Genomic DNA, 15,871 nt, shown 5'->3' with positions numbered 1-15,871 from the left:
TTATGTAATGGCTCATGACTGTGTTCCTGTGGAATTACTTAGAACACATACAGAGTTTATGATCGGCTCTGCTTTTATAATGGCTACAGGAGAACTGGCAATACCTGGTCCAGCATAAGACCTGCCAGTACATTGTTAACTTTTAAATAATTTTTGAATAGGTTTAAACCAGCAGAGAAGCCTATACCAGATCTACGTTTTGCATAATTTGGCTATGGTGTCCTTAATCGAGAAAATAAGTGGCATTACCTTAGTACTGGGACATTAACTCACTTTTTAAAACTGTGTGCTTATTAACAGTAATGTTTTTTTTTTTTTTCTAGTGAGTTATTAATCTGGGAATTTTTATAGACGTCTTTGAAGAGGTTTTTCCTTGTTCAGTGGCAAATACTAGTTTGTGAGCTACTTAACATACATGATTGGCATGAGTATTTTGACTACCACTACAATCTTTTCTACTGGTCTGTTGTAGAATCTTCTCTTGTCACTTGCAGGTAAAACATGCTACATGTTTGCATAACGAATTGTGTGGAGCTTATTAAGATGATGCTTAAGTATGTACATGCGTGTACAGCTGTACAGCATAGTGTTGATCTGGTATTTGATTTCTCTTAAGTGGTTTGAAATCTTTTAACCCTCTTCTTTTTGTTGTTTTTATGCATTTTTGTCAGATGCCTTTTCAGCTTCTAGCTTAGAAATGGGAGAAATTACTTTTGGGCAGCATTTGGTTTCACAGAAATTTTCCAGGACTAAAAAACCCTCCTGATTGCAGTGTGCTTCCAGACGCAAGATAGTAACAGAATGTTTCTGGGTGAGGGGAAAACTGGGACTGTCAGTAGTGCCATTAAATGCCTAAGGAACAAAAACTTGGATGATACTGTAGCAATGTTTATGGTGTTCTTTCAGGTACCTTTTGGCTTGTTACAAAGACCAGCTATGGAAAAGTGGAGCTTAATGACAATTACTGTTTTACTAGCACTTACTGTACGCTGGACTGTATCGCTTGGTTCTTATTCAGGTAATACATGTTCACGGTCTGTAAAATAGCCACATGAAGGTGAATTATGGAGCTTGTGATAAATTAAAATAAACTTGCATGTAAAATCATAAATAGGAAGCAATGTGTTATTTCAAGTACTGTCGTATTTTAGTGCCTCTCTGTTTCCCTAAGGTTCATATAACACCTTACTCTTATTTTTCTGAAGTGTGCAGTGATTAACATTACAGCAGCTTGGAACAAAATGCTCAGGAAAAAACCAGCCCCACAACTCTTTTTTTTGGGGACACACACACACACACACGACGACATGACCCGAATGGTCAGTAATGTTTTAGGAGGAGCCAAAGAACAGCTGGCGGTTCACCCCTGTGTCTTTGTTGTTTCAGTAGCCGCAGAATATTATTGCAGTCTAATTCTACGTTTGTTTAATCTTGTCCTTTAAGTTCTAGAACAGATACCGCTGTAATTTATATTTAGATAAAACTGTACTGGTGATAATGAAGACAGTGTAAAGGTAATGTGGAGTGAGCGATTACACTCTGCCTTGTAGTTATACTTCCTTAAGATTGTTTACAGTGTGAACTAGAGCTATATTCTTTTAATAGATGATTTTTTTCTCCTCCCTGTCTCATAATGCTTGCAAAGAACTAGCCAGTTTTTTTCCAAACATCTCAATGCCATTCCTACACTTAGAATAAGCTTGCTTTCTGCAATTTTTTACTCTTTTTTTTTTTTTTTTTTTAGAATGAACCATTGCTTTCAGTTCCCATCAGCTGAAAGAATCACAAGCTCAGTCAAATTCAATTCTAGTTTTCTGTTAAGGCAATTGGAAGCCTCATCCCCTGAGTAGCTGAAGCTGTTCAGTAGTATTCTACTGATTATAAACTGGTAACTCCTGGGTTCCATTTACTTGAAGGAATTTGCTTGAAGATAAGTTGCATGCATACCTTCTTGCACAGTTGTTTTATTTTGAGTTTACTTTCTGAAAATGCCATTATGAGAGATCTGTTCTGTAGGTAACTGAGGCTCTCTTTTACCCATCTATTGGCAGAAAAGCAAACACCCTGTCTTTTGCCATACAAGACTACATTTCTGTTGTACTGCAAGTATTTACATTGCTAACTAGATTTTTATTTAAACTTGGTTTGAAATCAAGATTCTGAGAGTCTCAAAATAATGCCTGAACTGAAATAACAATTTAAAAATCTTGTTTCCTACCCTATGATTGTATAAATTGTTGGAGTAGCAAAAGCTGAACCTGATCTGGTCCAGTGAGTTATTAAAGCGTATGCTTAACTTGGAGCATTGGCTGGCTGAAAAAAAAAAAGTAGTGAAACCTGAATGTTAGAATGAGCTGTCATATGCATAAGTACAGTGGATTTTTTTTTCTCTTTGACTTCCTTCAGATGTAATAAACCTTTAATGACAGGAGCAAGGAAAAAAAAAAATCGGGCTCAATGTTTAAACTGATGTGGTCCTGTTGTTTTGCTTTTGCTGCTGCTCAATGCAATAAAGTTGAGCAAAGGATTAGAAGTAGTTATTGTTCTCTGAAGCAGACTCTGGTAGAAATGCTGATTCAGCATAGTCTGAAACCACGCGTGGCATGGATGGCCAGAAGCAAAGAGGTTAATTCTGTCCTCATTTACTGTATAGTCTTAAATTGCTGTATCATTTCCATTCTGTTGTTGCTTGTCATCTAGCACGCTTTTGGATCTGCCTCTGGAATTAGGGTCTTGATGGTGAGAAAGCAAATAACTAATGCCTAGCTTTGAAAGGTTACCATTTACGATGCTCTTAGATTAGAGAACTATTGAGGAAAAACTTGGCTTCATAGATTAATGCATAATTTTTTTAATGTATTGCCAAACTCCTGCTAAATGAGTGGAAGCTAAATACCTGTGTTGAAAGACAGCTTCAGATCCTTAGAGATGTTTCTTTCCAGGTAACAATAAAAGTGAATAAGACCCTTTAAAGATAAAATACTCGGTTTTTGTTAATTCTAATTCTGTTTGGCTGTATACATCATGCTTGCTGTAGGTGGAAGCTAAATATGCATTCTCTAACTGATGTGTGATCAGTTTCTGTATTTGGCTTTTAGTAATCGAACCTTTGAATTAAGATCTCTTTTGATTATTCTGAAGCCAAGTAATTTTTTTTCCTCTTTTGTTTTTTTTTTTTTTGAGGGGGGAGAAGCTGAAATAAAATATGTGTGTGTTCATGTATATATGTTTGTGTCACACACTTGTATACATACACTCTAAAATTTGGATAATGCATATTTTTGTATTTCAGTAATACTATGACAGATTCTTGGTTCCACTAGATTTATAGCTATAGAATGGACACTGATAAGACTTCTATTCTCCAGTCACCTCACTTATTTGGGAAACTTCTAGTTGAATATGTCATATAGTGGAGGTAATTACTCTCTCTACTACCCAAGAATAAATTAGTGGAGATAACCTGTTCTCTCCACTACACAGGAATACATAGTACGTATCTGAGCTTGTGTGACTCCCACCGACATAGATCATGTGAAAAAAAAATAAAATAGATGGCTTTCCTATATTTTAAAGAAACTCTTAAATCTCTGTCTGGCTGGTGTCAATATTTTGCTGGAAGTACTATCAGTCCAGTTTCTGTTCTCAATAAGTACAGGCTAATAGCAGTAAATAAACTCTGTGATAAAGATGCTGCTGTTATCAGAGTTAGGCTTATGTTGAGGGAATTGTTTGTGAATAGACATCTGAAGTATTTGCATTGATAAAGCTTTTTTTCCATGGAAAAAAAATCTTCGTTTCCTGAGAGACTTATGTATGCATGTGTGAAGTGTCCTTTAATATAATCCACTTTGCAGAACGGCTATGTAAGAATCACTCAGCTGAAAAATGTGTGTGAGAGAATTCCTGTAAACCAAAATGGAGCAGTTATTATTTAGAAGACTTTGTAGATTATAAGTAAGAACTGAATGTCCTGATTTAGTAAATGGCTCATCTTTATTAACTCTTTCTTAAGAATCATGGGGATAGGGTCAGATGAAGTGTTCTTGCTAGTGTTGCAAAGCAGGCAACAGAGGAAAGGGAGAGAAACTGGGGGGCTTGCAGCAGGTCCTAGTTCTAAGAAATTAAAAAATAAGGCTGGTTGTTACTTTTAATAGCGAGGTACCGCAACATGGCTGAAACACAAGGGAGAACATTGTCAATTATTATATACTAAGAAAGCAAAGTAGTTCACACAAAATCAGTATAAGATGCCCATTACGTACATTCTCTTATTTCAGAGAAAGTGCCACATTTTTCATCTACACTTGGAAATGATTTTTTTTTTGTCAGATGAGGAAGCAATTCTTCACAGTGGAATATCTTGATAAATGCTTATCACAGAAATATCCAGAAAGCCAAAAGAGCACATAACTTTTATTTTTTTTCCTCCCTATTAGACTGCATAGCAGATGAGGTCTCTATTTTGTTCTCAAATATCAGAGAGGAATGGAGAATAAAATTAGTAATATATTAATATGCAAATACATGTCTGGAGGAAAAGCAATCTGCATAAACTGAATAAATTCCTACATACTCTGTCATCTCTTTTTAGGTGCAGGAAAACCACCTATGTATGGAGACTATGAAGCTCAGAGGCACTGGCAAGAAGTTACTTACAATTTACCCATCAGGCAGTGGTACGTAGTGCTATTGTAGTTCAGGTTACAAAGGGGTAAACATAACGAAACTTTGGTTCACGTCTTACTTTAATATACCTTTAAGATCTCTGCAACATCTTTTACTGTTCTCTGAACTACTCTGAAAACCCTTTTTTAGTAATATAATATCACCCTGTTCTTAGACTGAGGTACCATTTTCTCCACAAAAAAGAAAAATTTGGAGCTTTGACTTGCTGGTTATGAGCTTGTATGACAAAGTATTCCAACTGGTAGGTCTCTCTGTGAAGCTCCAGCTTTCTTTTGTATTGACTGGAAAGATCAAGAAGCAATTTTTTAGCAGACTTACAAGAGATCATAGAGAAGCTTGGTCTCCTGGTTTAGAAAAAAATACCAGTTCAGGTTCCTGAGTTCCAGTTCTCTAATGCACAAAAGCTTTCATGATTATTAATGGTACCAAAACGAACTCTGCTCATCTCTGCTAAGCTAAGAGCCAGGGGCATGCCAGGAAATGTGGAGACTTGAGTTCTTGTGCTGGAGGCACTGGTTCCTTTTTACACCTGGGAGTTCACTGCTCACACTCGTGTTCTTAATATAGATTTTAAAATGTGGGTGTCTGGAATCAAGGTGATAGTGAACTTAATTTGTACAGATCACTTAATACAGTAGGAAAATTATTCCAAATATTTTATTTATTTTTACATTATTCCTAATGCTCCTTAGAGCTTGTATGGAATGGTAAAAATTATTTAGTCCATATATGTATGCTACAACACAAATTGGAATGCATTGGAACTCCGGATCATCTTCCGGAGGGGTAGTGACATTCTGTTTGTCTGGTATACTTTCTTCCTCAGCTATCTGTTGGGGAACAGACCGATATGACAGAATAAAATGTTAATTCAACTGTATTTCTGTAAATATGTGGGGCCAATTCTGAAAGTGTGGCACTCTGTGGAGCCCTGCAGATGACTCTATATTGTGGCTTCAGGTCATCCTATTGTGTCTATATCATCTCTTTTACATTTTTCTGGTATATCCAAACCCCTCATTGTGCCAGAGTTTGGATAATGGAGAACTGAATAATAATAGAGTTGGCAGCTTTGATCCACTCTGTTACGTGGAACTATATGTAGTTAAAATTAAGAGTTATAGCAGTCATTATTTCTAGGCGTTCCCAGGGGCCAGATGAAACTATATTGCAGACTGGGTTTAGCCTATGGGCTGCCAGTTGGGCACCTCAGTCTTGTTGTATTTGCTCTTCGTTTTATTTATAACAGAAGTTTTTTGGATTGGGTCTGCTTTGGGAATTGAATTTCTAATACAGCAAAGTCGTATTCAGTCTTGGGCGTTTGGAAAATAACATCTCGGCTGACACGGAAGGGATTACATTCCAGAATACTAAGCTGTCTTTCACTGCCTGTGTTATAGAAATACACAGTGTGAAAAGACGTTATACTATGGGATGTCAAAATTATGTTCAAATTTGAAGTTGAGATTCTAATCACTTCTAGTGCTGCTATTTGTTTAGTATTTAGAAAAGCTGAAATTTGTCTAGGTAAATATAGAGACCAGCTCTCTCGTGAGGACGTAGTTCTATGAGATCTCTTGATCTCTTCGCAGACTTAAATTGTCACGTTTACTGTTAAACAGGCACATATAGGTAATATAACTGAATGTTCCGTGGTCATTTTCTTCGATCCAAAACAAAGGTTTATTAAAAAAAAATAATGCTGCAGTAAACTACAGTGTGGTTTGTAGTTGGTTTCTATGTATGAGATTTCTCTGAGCCAGAGGCCAGAATTTAAATATTTTTTTTATATTATTATTTAGAGTCCTGACATTATTTATTAAAGGCTACTTTAAGAACATCCTTTCTTATTATACTGCTAATTAAAACTGTGAAGACTTTTTTGCTTAATATTACTGGGTATAGAGATTGTTTTTTTTTCTGTTGAAACTATGAGTTTATGGAAGGTAGAATAAAAACAAACAAACAAAAAACCCAAAACCCAGACCCCCCAAACTGGAAAGTTAACTACTAAGTTGCAGACTATTACAGCCTGCATGAAGAATCTGAACTTGGCATGAGCAATCTTGAATTGTAGGATGAGAAGCAGAGATGCAACTCAAAGAAATATGATTTATCATCAGTTCATAAGATACTTCAGGCAGCTCATAAAGAATTCAAGAAATATCATTTACTGTAATAAATGTCAAAAATTGGCTGCATTTGAAGAGAGAAAGTGGAAAAGCCAAGAGCTTGCCCCTTGGCAGTTAGACTAGTCAGTGTGTCTCACAGTGAGATAAAAAGGGTCTGATGCCTTATTTTTGTGACTCTTGTTTTCCTTGGATAAAACCTTCTGTTTGTCATGTGGAAGAGGTGGCTTAATTTTAACTGCTGCCAGCCTTCCGTAGAGATACTGACACAACGCAATTACAAATGGGAAAAATCCTTTTCTGTTGTCTCACGTGGTCCGCCTGAGTTTTGCAGTAGAACTGGGGAAAGTGGTTGTGGCTGACATATCGGATTAAGGTTCATGAACTTGTGTTGGTTATTCAGGAGGTGTTACTCTGATAACTTGGTGTTGCCTTCTAAGGAACTTTTTAGCCCCCTGACTCCTGCATCTGTGCTGACAGAATTGCCTAGGTGCATCTGCTTTTTTTTTTTTCCAGACATATGCTGCTTTTTGTTTGCCTATGTAATATCTTCATGCCGCCCTTTTCTGCTTCTATTCAGTTGCCTTCCAGCAGTATAACTTCAACTGATGGTTTTTCAAAATTTTCATATTAAAGTTTGTTGAGCAGAAGCAGCTCACAACTTGTTGTGTTACAGTCTAAACGAGTAGCAGGTAAAGTTTAACTATTCAGAAGTCGTCACATATTAAATGTGCTGTCCAAGTCCAGAAAAAAAAAAAGGAATCTAGGATTAATATAAGAAAAAATCACTAGTGAATTCCATTTCTTCTGAAATTTCCTTTTAACTGTGTTGGTTTTATTTCCTTTTAACTGCATTGGTTTTATTTCCTTTTTGGCAAACTGACTGCTGTCTTCTGGAGTAATTGACATGCATGAAAAATGTAGGTTTGGTTTGTAGATGGAGGTGAGGACCTGCAAAGCCTACCACGTAAACAAATCTAGAACTACAGTAGATGTGTACAACTGGTTTTGTGCAGGCTTTGTCTTAGTCTCTGGATTTTTGTCAAACAGTTCACATTAAAGATTTTTCCCTCTCCAGATAAGTAAGCTCACAAGTGAGTGTACTCTGAACCACTTGTGCTCTTGTTTTGTTGCTGGAGATTTTTTTGCGTAAAGTAAAATAAAGCAGATATAGAAGTTACTAACTTCCTTTTGGATTTTGAATATGTTGATAAAAATATTTGCTTTAATATTCTGCCCTTTCCTTGGGCTGAAACAAAGCTGGAAATGTAGATCCTTCTTTAAATTTTTTTTTTTTAGGTACTTCAATACAAGTGATAACGACCTACTGTACTGGGGCCTTGATTATCCACCTCTTACTGCCTATCACAGTTTTCTGTGTGCTTACATGTAAGTTCATCATTTTAAATGCCTACTTCTGTGGAGAATACAAAACACCAGATTCACTTTTTTTTTTTTTTTAAATCTGTATCCCGAGGAGAGAAACTAGTAGCTAAAACTACCACTCTGGAAAGTATTGTTTGCTACTTTAAAGCTAGGGTAATAGGTTTTGCGTGTGTCCCTGTTGCTTAAAACAAATACTGCTAATTTTTGTCTTGTAATTATTGCAAGAGGGACTGAATGGTAACATTCTTCTTTCTCCCAGGTCTGTAAATTTCAGCAGATTTAATATGACTTAGAGACTTTGTTTTCCATTTAACCTGCTGTTGGATCAGTGATGCACAGAGAAAAGTGCTGTAGGAATTGGGTGCATCGCATGGGAAACCTCTTGTATTGAGAGCCCAAGTGACATTTGATGACTGGATATCATGTAAATAGAATTCTGTTATTGGAATACTTTTTCCACAAGGGCTTTACTGCTGTTGGAATGAGACTTATGGAATAAGAATGTAGGTTAAAGTGCACAGGCACAGTTATGCGGGGCATCTATGTGAACTGTAAATGGTTTATATTTAATACTTAAGTATGAAAGGTATTTACAATTGTTTTTTTTAAAGTCAGTGGAACTAGACTGAAGGTGGTTATCTTGTCCTAATAAATATTGTATTCCATTTTTCCTGTTTTCTAAGATATTTTTTTTAAAATTGTGAAATAGCAGCTAAAGTCTATGGTGTAAACTGATCTAGTGGTGAGGAAGATCTTTCATTGATCACTATTGCTCTTTGAAATATTTCTTCTCATTCATCTTAATTCTTGGAATATGCTCCTGTGCATGTCATCTTTATTGCTGAAAGGAGTGTAAAGGGAAATGAGAACTGTCTACATTTTGATGTGTCTGTACTTTGTTTTACAGTGCAAAGTTAATAAATCCTGATTGGATTGCTCTGCACACATCTCGGGGGTATGAGAGTCAGCCACATAAGTTATTTATGCGTACAACAGGTAGGAAAATTATATTTCCTTAGGCTGATTGTACAGATTTGTCTCGCTTACTAATTTAGCATATTTAGTATCATGCGGTTTCTCCGTCTTCACCTGTTTATTCTCAGTACTTTGACTTGGGTGGCTTTGCAGGTCCATTTATGAACCAGACTCCTCTGTTCTTTTTTTTCTTCTGCCATCATTTGTGAAGCTGATAAATATAAAATATACAAAAAAGATTTCAACTAAATTGGTTCAGTAAAAACTCTAAAACAAAGCTGCTTTTTTCTCGTAGTATAGACCAGTTTTTTAATTTTGAAAATAGTGTTGTTTTCCATTCCAATAAATATGCTTTTCATTTTCAGCTTACCTTGGTTTTTATTCTAAAATTATTTTGCATGTAGACTGGCATTCACTGACTTTACAGCCTCTTGAGGTCCTAGAGATCTTTGACCTGTATACTTTATCTGAAAGGGAGAGATACTTGATATTTTTACAGATGTCACTTTTCTTTCAATTGGTCCCCGCTTTCTAGAGATAAACTTCTGTTAACAAAAAAGTAAAAATGTATTTTACCACTTTTACATTAAATTTCTTTTTCCTGTAGTCACTCCTCTGACCGTTTGATTATTTGAACTGCCTCTACAAAGAATAGGATAAAACAAGGGCAGAAAAAAATGTAGATAACTTAATTCAGTAGCTGTATCAGTAGGACAGCAAACAATGTGGCCAGTGAGCTCTTGTTCTCTAAGCAATGGCAGATGCCATATTATCCTGTTACTATTTGTCTTTTGCTTTGCATAACAGTAGAGTTCCACAAAATGCTTTCTGTTCATCAGTAGCTTTCCTGTACTTCACAAACCTCTCAGTCTGGTCTCTAGTAATTGATTGAATTGAAAAAAAAAAAAAAAAATCGCTAGAACTTAATTACCCTTGAAATGGTTTTTATTAATTTTGAAATCAACTCACTTGACAAACCACTGATAGATCTAGGAGAACTGATAACCCTTTTTTAAAAATCACCATTAGAAGAATGCATTAAAATAATTCAGGGTGGTCAATGTCAACTGTTGGTATTACACCTTTATTTTATGTGTCAGTGTATTTGTTTTGCTAACGCTTTGCGTGCATTTGTTTAATTGTGGCTTAAGCCTGCACAATGATTCATCACCGAATAACTGATATCTTTTAACATTTTCTTCCAAAGCCTATGACTAAAAAGAGGGAAAGTATACTTCCCTCTTAGAAGAATTGCACATTTTCTGAAACTGATTTATAGAAACCATCTGAGATTTTTCTCAGGCTCTTAAGAGAGCACTCAAGAATTCACCTGGTGGTCTAAGCACAAGCAGGAGTTGACGTAATTCTAGGCACCTGAACCTGCAGGTTCTGTTTTCTTGTTGGCACTCTTGCATATGATTTGCTGTAGGGAGATGATCAAAGCCAAATAACTAGTTTTGGTCTATTTATCCACATCTCTAGTAATTCACACAGATACAATGGAGATTGTTACAATCTAGCACTACTTAATTATTTGGGTCTTCAGACTATCTGTTCCATCAAACAACTTGACTGGATGTAGTCGTAGTTGATTTCTTTTGAGAATTAAGAATGCCTTCTCTCGTTTCGGCATGTGAGGAACTAGAGTGTGCTCCCTTATTGACTGAGGCTGTGCCAGAAGCCAAAACAGCTGAACACATGGAAGCAGCAGCTTTTGGACATCAGAAGTGATAGTGTTAGAAACATTAACAAGATCAAATTCTGTAGACCTATTTCTTTTTGTCCTTTGAAGTGGAATTACCCAGTTTATTCTAATGAAAGACTTTCTGATATTTTTAAAGTTTATTTGCCTATACTTTTTCCTTGTCTTCCTGAAAACAATTGAAAAAAAAAAAAAATCAGCTTTGGTGTAACTGCCAAACCTGAGCTGTCTTTAAAATAGTGAAATGTACTGCAATGCAATGTAAGAGAATAGAAAAGTGTATTCAGCTGAAACTATAGTTATGTGCCTTTTTAACTTCAGTTGAATTGAATGACTAAAGTGAAGTTTTCAGTGAGGACACAGATGCAAACCCCACATTCAAAAGGTAGGCAACTAGTCTCACTCCAGCACTGTGTAGTTGTTATTATCTGATAATAATTTTTACACCAAATCCAAGCAAGATGCAGAGCATCAAGAAGTTAAAGCTAAGCGGACTTAAAGGTTCACAATCCAGATGAAAATACACAACTTGAATAGCATTAAGATGAGGTACGTTGGAGGATTCTAACATAAAGTTAATCTTTATTTTTCAGTGTTTGTTGCTGATTTGCTGGTTTATATTCCTGCAGTTATTTTATATTGTTTTTCCTTGAAAGAAACATCTACTAAAAAGAAGGCAAGTATCTAGTGTGTGTGCAAATTAAAAAACAAAGAAAACAATGTTAAAACATGGTAGAAATGTAACAGTATCAGAGTTAATTAATGTATAAATACAGTGATGGCTTCAACTGACATAAAACTGATGACAATCAGTATATCTTGTACTAAATCCTTTTCAGTTAAAAAGGTTTTTTTTTAAAAAAAAGCTATTATCTTACAGCAATTATTTTAATGCTTTCAATAACAGTACCAAGATGTTCTGAAGTTTAGTAGCCATGAACTCCTGAATTATATTTATTCCTGAATTTATTACTTGAGTAGCAAACCCAAGATTTCTGCTGTGACATGGGGGCATCTACGAACTGCTTTGTCTTGCACGCTGCTTATAGTAGAACCAATGCATTTTGGATCAATAAGTCTTCTGATTTTTGGAGTGGTTCCAAGGTTAAAGATGGGTGCAGGTGATCTTTGAGTTGATTGGCAAAGGGCAGGCTGGTCTCCAGTCAATATTTTCTCATTTATGGAAAATCTTTATCCTTTTTTATTCCTCAAAATATTACTGACAGAAGATTACTTGTAGAGAAGAAGATTCCTACATAGAGGATGCACCGTGGAGGGACATGTACTGGAGTAGTGTAAGTTCATCTGTCTAATGTCTAACTTAGAAATAATTATTTTCCTCTCTCTTTTTTTTGATCCTTCTTTCCAGGTTTCCAGTGCTCTCTGCATCCTGCTTTATCCAGGCCTAATTCTTATAGACCATGGACACTTCCAGTATCCTTGTTCTGCAGTGAAATGGATTTCCATTTATGAAGTAACGCTGTTCTTCAGTACTTGTCTTTTAGCTGGGCAGAAGGTACTTTTGTATACAAAGTCATCTGAGGGGCTTCTGCCTACCCCAAAGCAGAGAATACTGAAGAAAACTGTAAGTCTGAAATATATTGGAGGTAAATACTTGGTATTGGGACAAATAATCCAAACATGAATAGCTTGCTTTCCGTGCCTCAAGCTCAACTTTCTGTCAGTCACTTTATTGCAGAAAACGTCAATGGTACTATGACAGTGAAAAGAATGATGGTTTGTGCTCCTGTGAGTTGCGTATGGAGAGAGAATCACCTTAGTTCTTCTTGAGATGGCAGAGGAGTGTGTCAAGTGCAATTGTGTAAAATGTTCGGTTTGACAAAGTGTGCCATTCTGTCTGGCCTTTACAGTTACTTAAGACTGGCTTCACTTGACTTAATGCCTAACCATTTAAAAGCTAGGTGTCTAATATGAGTTAGGCTGTCAGAGCTAGCTAGTCAATATTGGTGGCAGATACCCTGATGGGTGGGTCTTTTTTAATAAGATTTCAGTTTTTATGCTTGTTTTGCACATCAACAAGCAAATGCTGTTAGGTGGCTACTCCAGGCAGTTGTCTACTGCTCAGTGCAGTTGAGCCAGAGGGACACAGTCCTGGAGTTGTGATAAAGGTGGATATTTAAATATCCCGAGGAGATATTGAATCTCTACTAAATCAAGTTTACTAATTTGTGGTTTTCTTACAAGAGAGGATGGTGAATTTGAAAGATGATACATTTTATAATGCAGATTTGGAAGGAAAAAAAAATCCATGCTATTGGATAGTTGAGTTACAGTTCAGGAATTCTGAAATTCTATTTTTGGCCTGACTCTTTAAAGATGTGGATCAACTGGAGACATCACTTAACAGAATGGGGATGGGAAGGAATGCAGTTCATCTTAGGTGAGAGGAGCTGGTGGCCAGAAGAAGGCACAAGGTTACAGTTGTCTCATATCCAGAAGATGTACAAAGAGGGAGGCAATAATCTGTTGTGTGTTTCTTATGTTGGACAGGGCAAGAAGAAATGGCCTGAGGTTACCATAGGGAATATTTGTGTTTTTTTTTTTTCTTTTTTAAATACATGGAAAAAAATCTTTTGAACCTTAATTACAGTGAAATGCTGGAATAGATTGTCTGTGGATGTTGTGGAATCTGCAGCATCAAGATCTTTTAAGAAAAGGTCCAGTAAACATTATGTCAGGACTGCTACAGGTGTAACAGACAGTATGTGGAAGCAAATCGATGTTCTGCATAGTGTCCTGTGGTCTCTTCCAGCCCTGTGACTCTTAGGTGAATAACTTCAGTATCTGTGACCAGCTCCTGAGAAGTCGTTAGATTTCCTTAACCTTAATTACTGCTGCCCGTCTCGGCAAGATCATGGCCTTTTGGTATAACAGTCTGCTGATGTGATCTCAAATCTACGTGGTGATTTTGAGTGGGAAATTTGAGTGGGCTGAAAACAACGTAGGCAATCTGAATGTGCTGTCACAGCTGTTTCTATTGACAAGGAGAAAACAAAATATTGTGAAACTTCTGACAATATAAGTAGCTCTTATTTGGTTTCTCTCATTGTGTAAAAATAACAGTAAAAGACAAAGCTAATCTTCTGTTGCAATTTAATAGTAAGTGCAGCTTAGTCTCTTCAAACTCTACTGAGCTTGGGAACCTGTTCTCAAAGTCATAAGGAAGTAACATTGCTTTTAGTAACTATTACTCACTCAGGATTAGCAGCTAAGGGAACTGGTCATGGATGAGGGTGCATTGTGAGTATAGTCTAATCAAAAAAACCTCAGGAGCCCTTGAACTAAATAATATATAAATTAAATACTGTTATATTTGGATATTCTGCACACATCTTTTGGGAGCTGGGAGGAGAGACTCTTGAGGGCTTTATTCTTAAACACGTAAACACCAAGGGAAAAAAAAATACTTATCCTGCTGTGTCTTACCGAGTACTGTCACCAGAAGCTTGGTTGACTGAGTATACATTATGCGTGTGTGTGTTAATTACATTATTTGTCCTCAGTTTTGCCTGTGCAAGCTTTGAGTCAAGCCTTGGAAATATAAAAATTACACTTCAAATAGAAGTAAACTGATTTCTCTCTGTGAACATCATAGTCACAACTGGCGATGTGTTTTTAAAACTAACTTGGAAAAACTTGTTTTGCATGGTATTTTATGCTTGTCCCTCAGGGCATTCATTACTGACTTCCAGTACTGAGACATGTATCTTGTCCTTGACATAAAAAACCATATACAACTCAGTGAGCCTTGGCTTTGCCTTGTGGGGTGTGCTTTGTTTGTCTTATGACTGGGACCTTCTGGGATCAGTGGCATTTTGCTTGGCCTTAAATTACAAGCAAATGGAACTTTACCATTCTCTGCCCTTTTTTTGCTATTTACTTGGAAAGTGCTTCAAGAAGGGACTGAAAGGAAAGGGGTAAGTGACTTTAAACCATTTTATCTTTCTCAAGAATGCGCCCAGGCTGCCCGGCACTGAGAATGTTGTTCTCCTTATTTGCATGGGGGCATTTCCGAATTAATTTCCAGTGGAAGATACTTGTTGTAATGTATTTCTCTCCAGCAAAATAAATGTCTTGTTGAGATCTACATTAAGTATTTCCACTCAACAAATAGCAAAATCTGTTAAGGTGTCCTTTCTTAGTGCTCTTCATTCTGTAAGCTAAATTAAACGTGAGCTGCAGTGGGCAACGTGATTAGATTGGCAGCAGTGGCTCTATGGTTCTCATGGAGTTGTTCACACTAATCTGGGGATGATGAACTTTTTCTGTGGTAGCTCTTCTTGTTTAGATTTATTACCTGCTATTCTGTATATCTTTTTTTTAAAAAAAGTTTATGCTATAAACTAAGAACTGACTTTTGGTGCCAGGATTTATCTTTTCTGATGTAAGCTTTTTTCTTGATTGCAGATTAATACTGTTAACTAAAATAGCAGGGACAGTGGTGGTTTCCTTTGCTGTCTGCTGGCTCCCGTTCTGTACTGACATGGCACAAATGTATTTCTCTCCAGCAAAATAAATGTCTTGTTGAGATCTACATTAAGTATTTCCACTCAACAAATAGCAAAATCTGTTAAGGTGTCCTTTCTTAGTGCTCTTCATTCTGTAAGCTAAATTAAACGTGAGCTGCAGTGGGCAACGTGATTAGATTGGCAGCAGTGGCTCTATGGTTCTCATGGAGTTGTTCACACTAATCTGGGGATGATGAACTTTTTCTGTGGTAGCTCTTCTTGTTTAGATTTATTACCTGCTATTCTGTATATCTTTTTTTTAAAAAAAAGTTTATGCTATAAACTAAGAACTGACTCTTGGTGCCAGGATTTATCTTTTCTGATGTAAGCTTTTTTCTTGATTGCAGATTAATACTGTTAACTAAAATAGCAGGGACAGTGGTGGTTTCCTTTGCTGTCTGCTGGCTCCCGTTCTGTACTGACATGGCACAAATCATGCAAGTACTCAGAAGACTCTTTCC

The 15,871-nt window shown here is 36.4% G+C and overlaps 1 protein-coding gene across 1 annotated transcript in view; it reads left to right on the top strand.

Moving 5' to 3' along the window:
• Positions 1–936: 936 nt before the first annotated feature.
• Positions 937–15,871, top strand: part of ALG6 (ALG6, alpha-1,3-glucosyltransferase) — a 20,907-nt gene continuing 5,972 nt past the window's right edge. The window contains exons 1-8 of the mRNA XM_009883975.1: positions 937–1,018; positions 4,595–4,679; positions 8,118–8,207; positions 9,112–9,200; positions 11,475–11,557; positions 12,251–12,315; positions 14,634–14,819; positions 15,758–15,871. The exon at positions 15,758–15,871 is cut by the window's right edge and continues 21 nt beyond it. Coding sequence (XP_009882277.1) covers positions 937–1,018; positions 4,595–4,679; positions 8,118–8,207; positions 9,112–9,200; positions 11,475–11,557; positions 12,251–12,315; positions 14,634–14,819; positions 15,758–15,871 — 794 coding nt within the window. The remainder of the gene's footprint in view (positions 1,019–4,594; positions 4,680–8,117; positions 8,208–9,111; positions 9,201–11,474; positions 11,558–12,250; positions 12,316–14,633; positions 14,820–15,757) is intronic.

This window comes from Charadrius vociferus, unplaced genomic scaffold (genome assembly GCF_000708025.1).
Source record: "Charadrius vociferus isolate BGI_N301 unplaced genomic scaffold, ASM70802v2 scaffold423, whole genome shotgun sequence".
Lineage (NCBI taxonomy): Eukaryota > Metazoa > Chordata > Aves > Charadriiformes > Charadriidae > Charadrius > Charadrius vociferus.
Note: the sequence above shows the minus strand (reverse complement) of the source record. Positions and strands in the feature narration are given on the sequence as shown.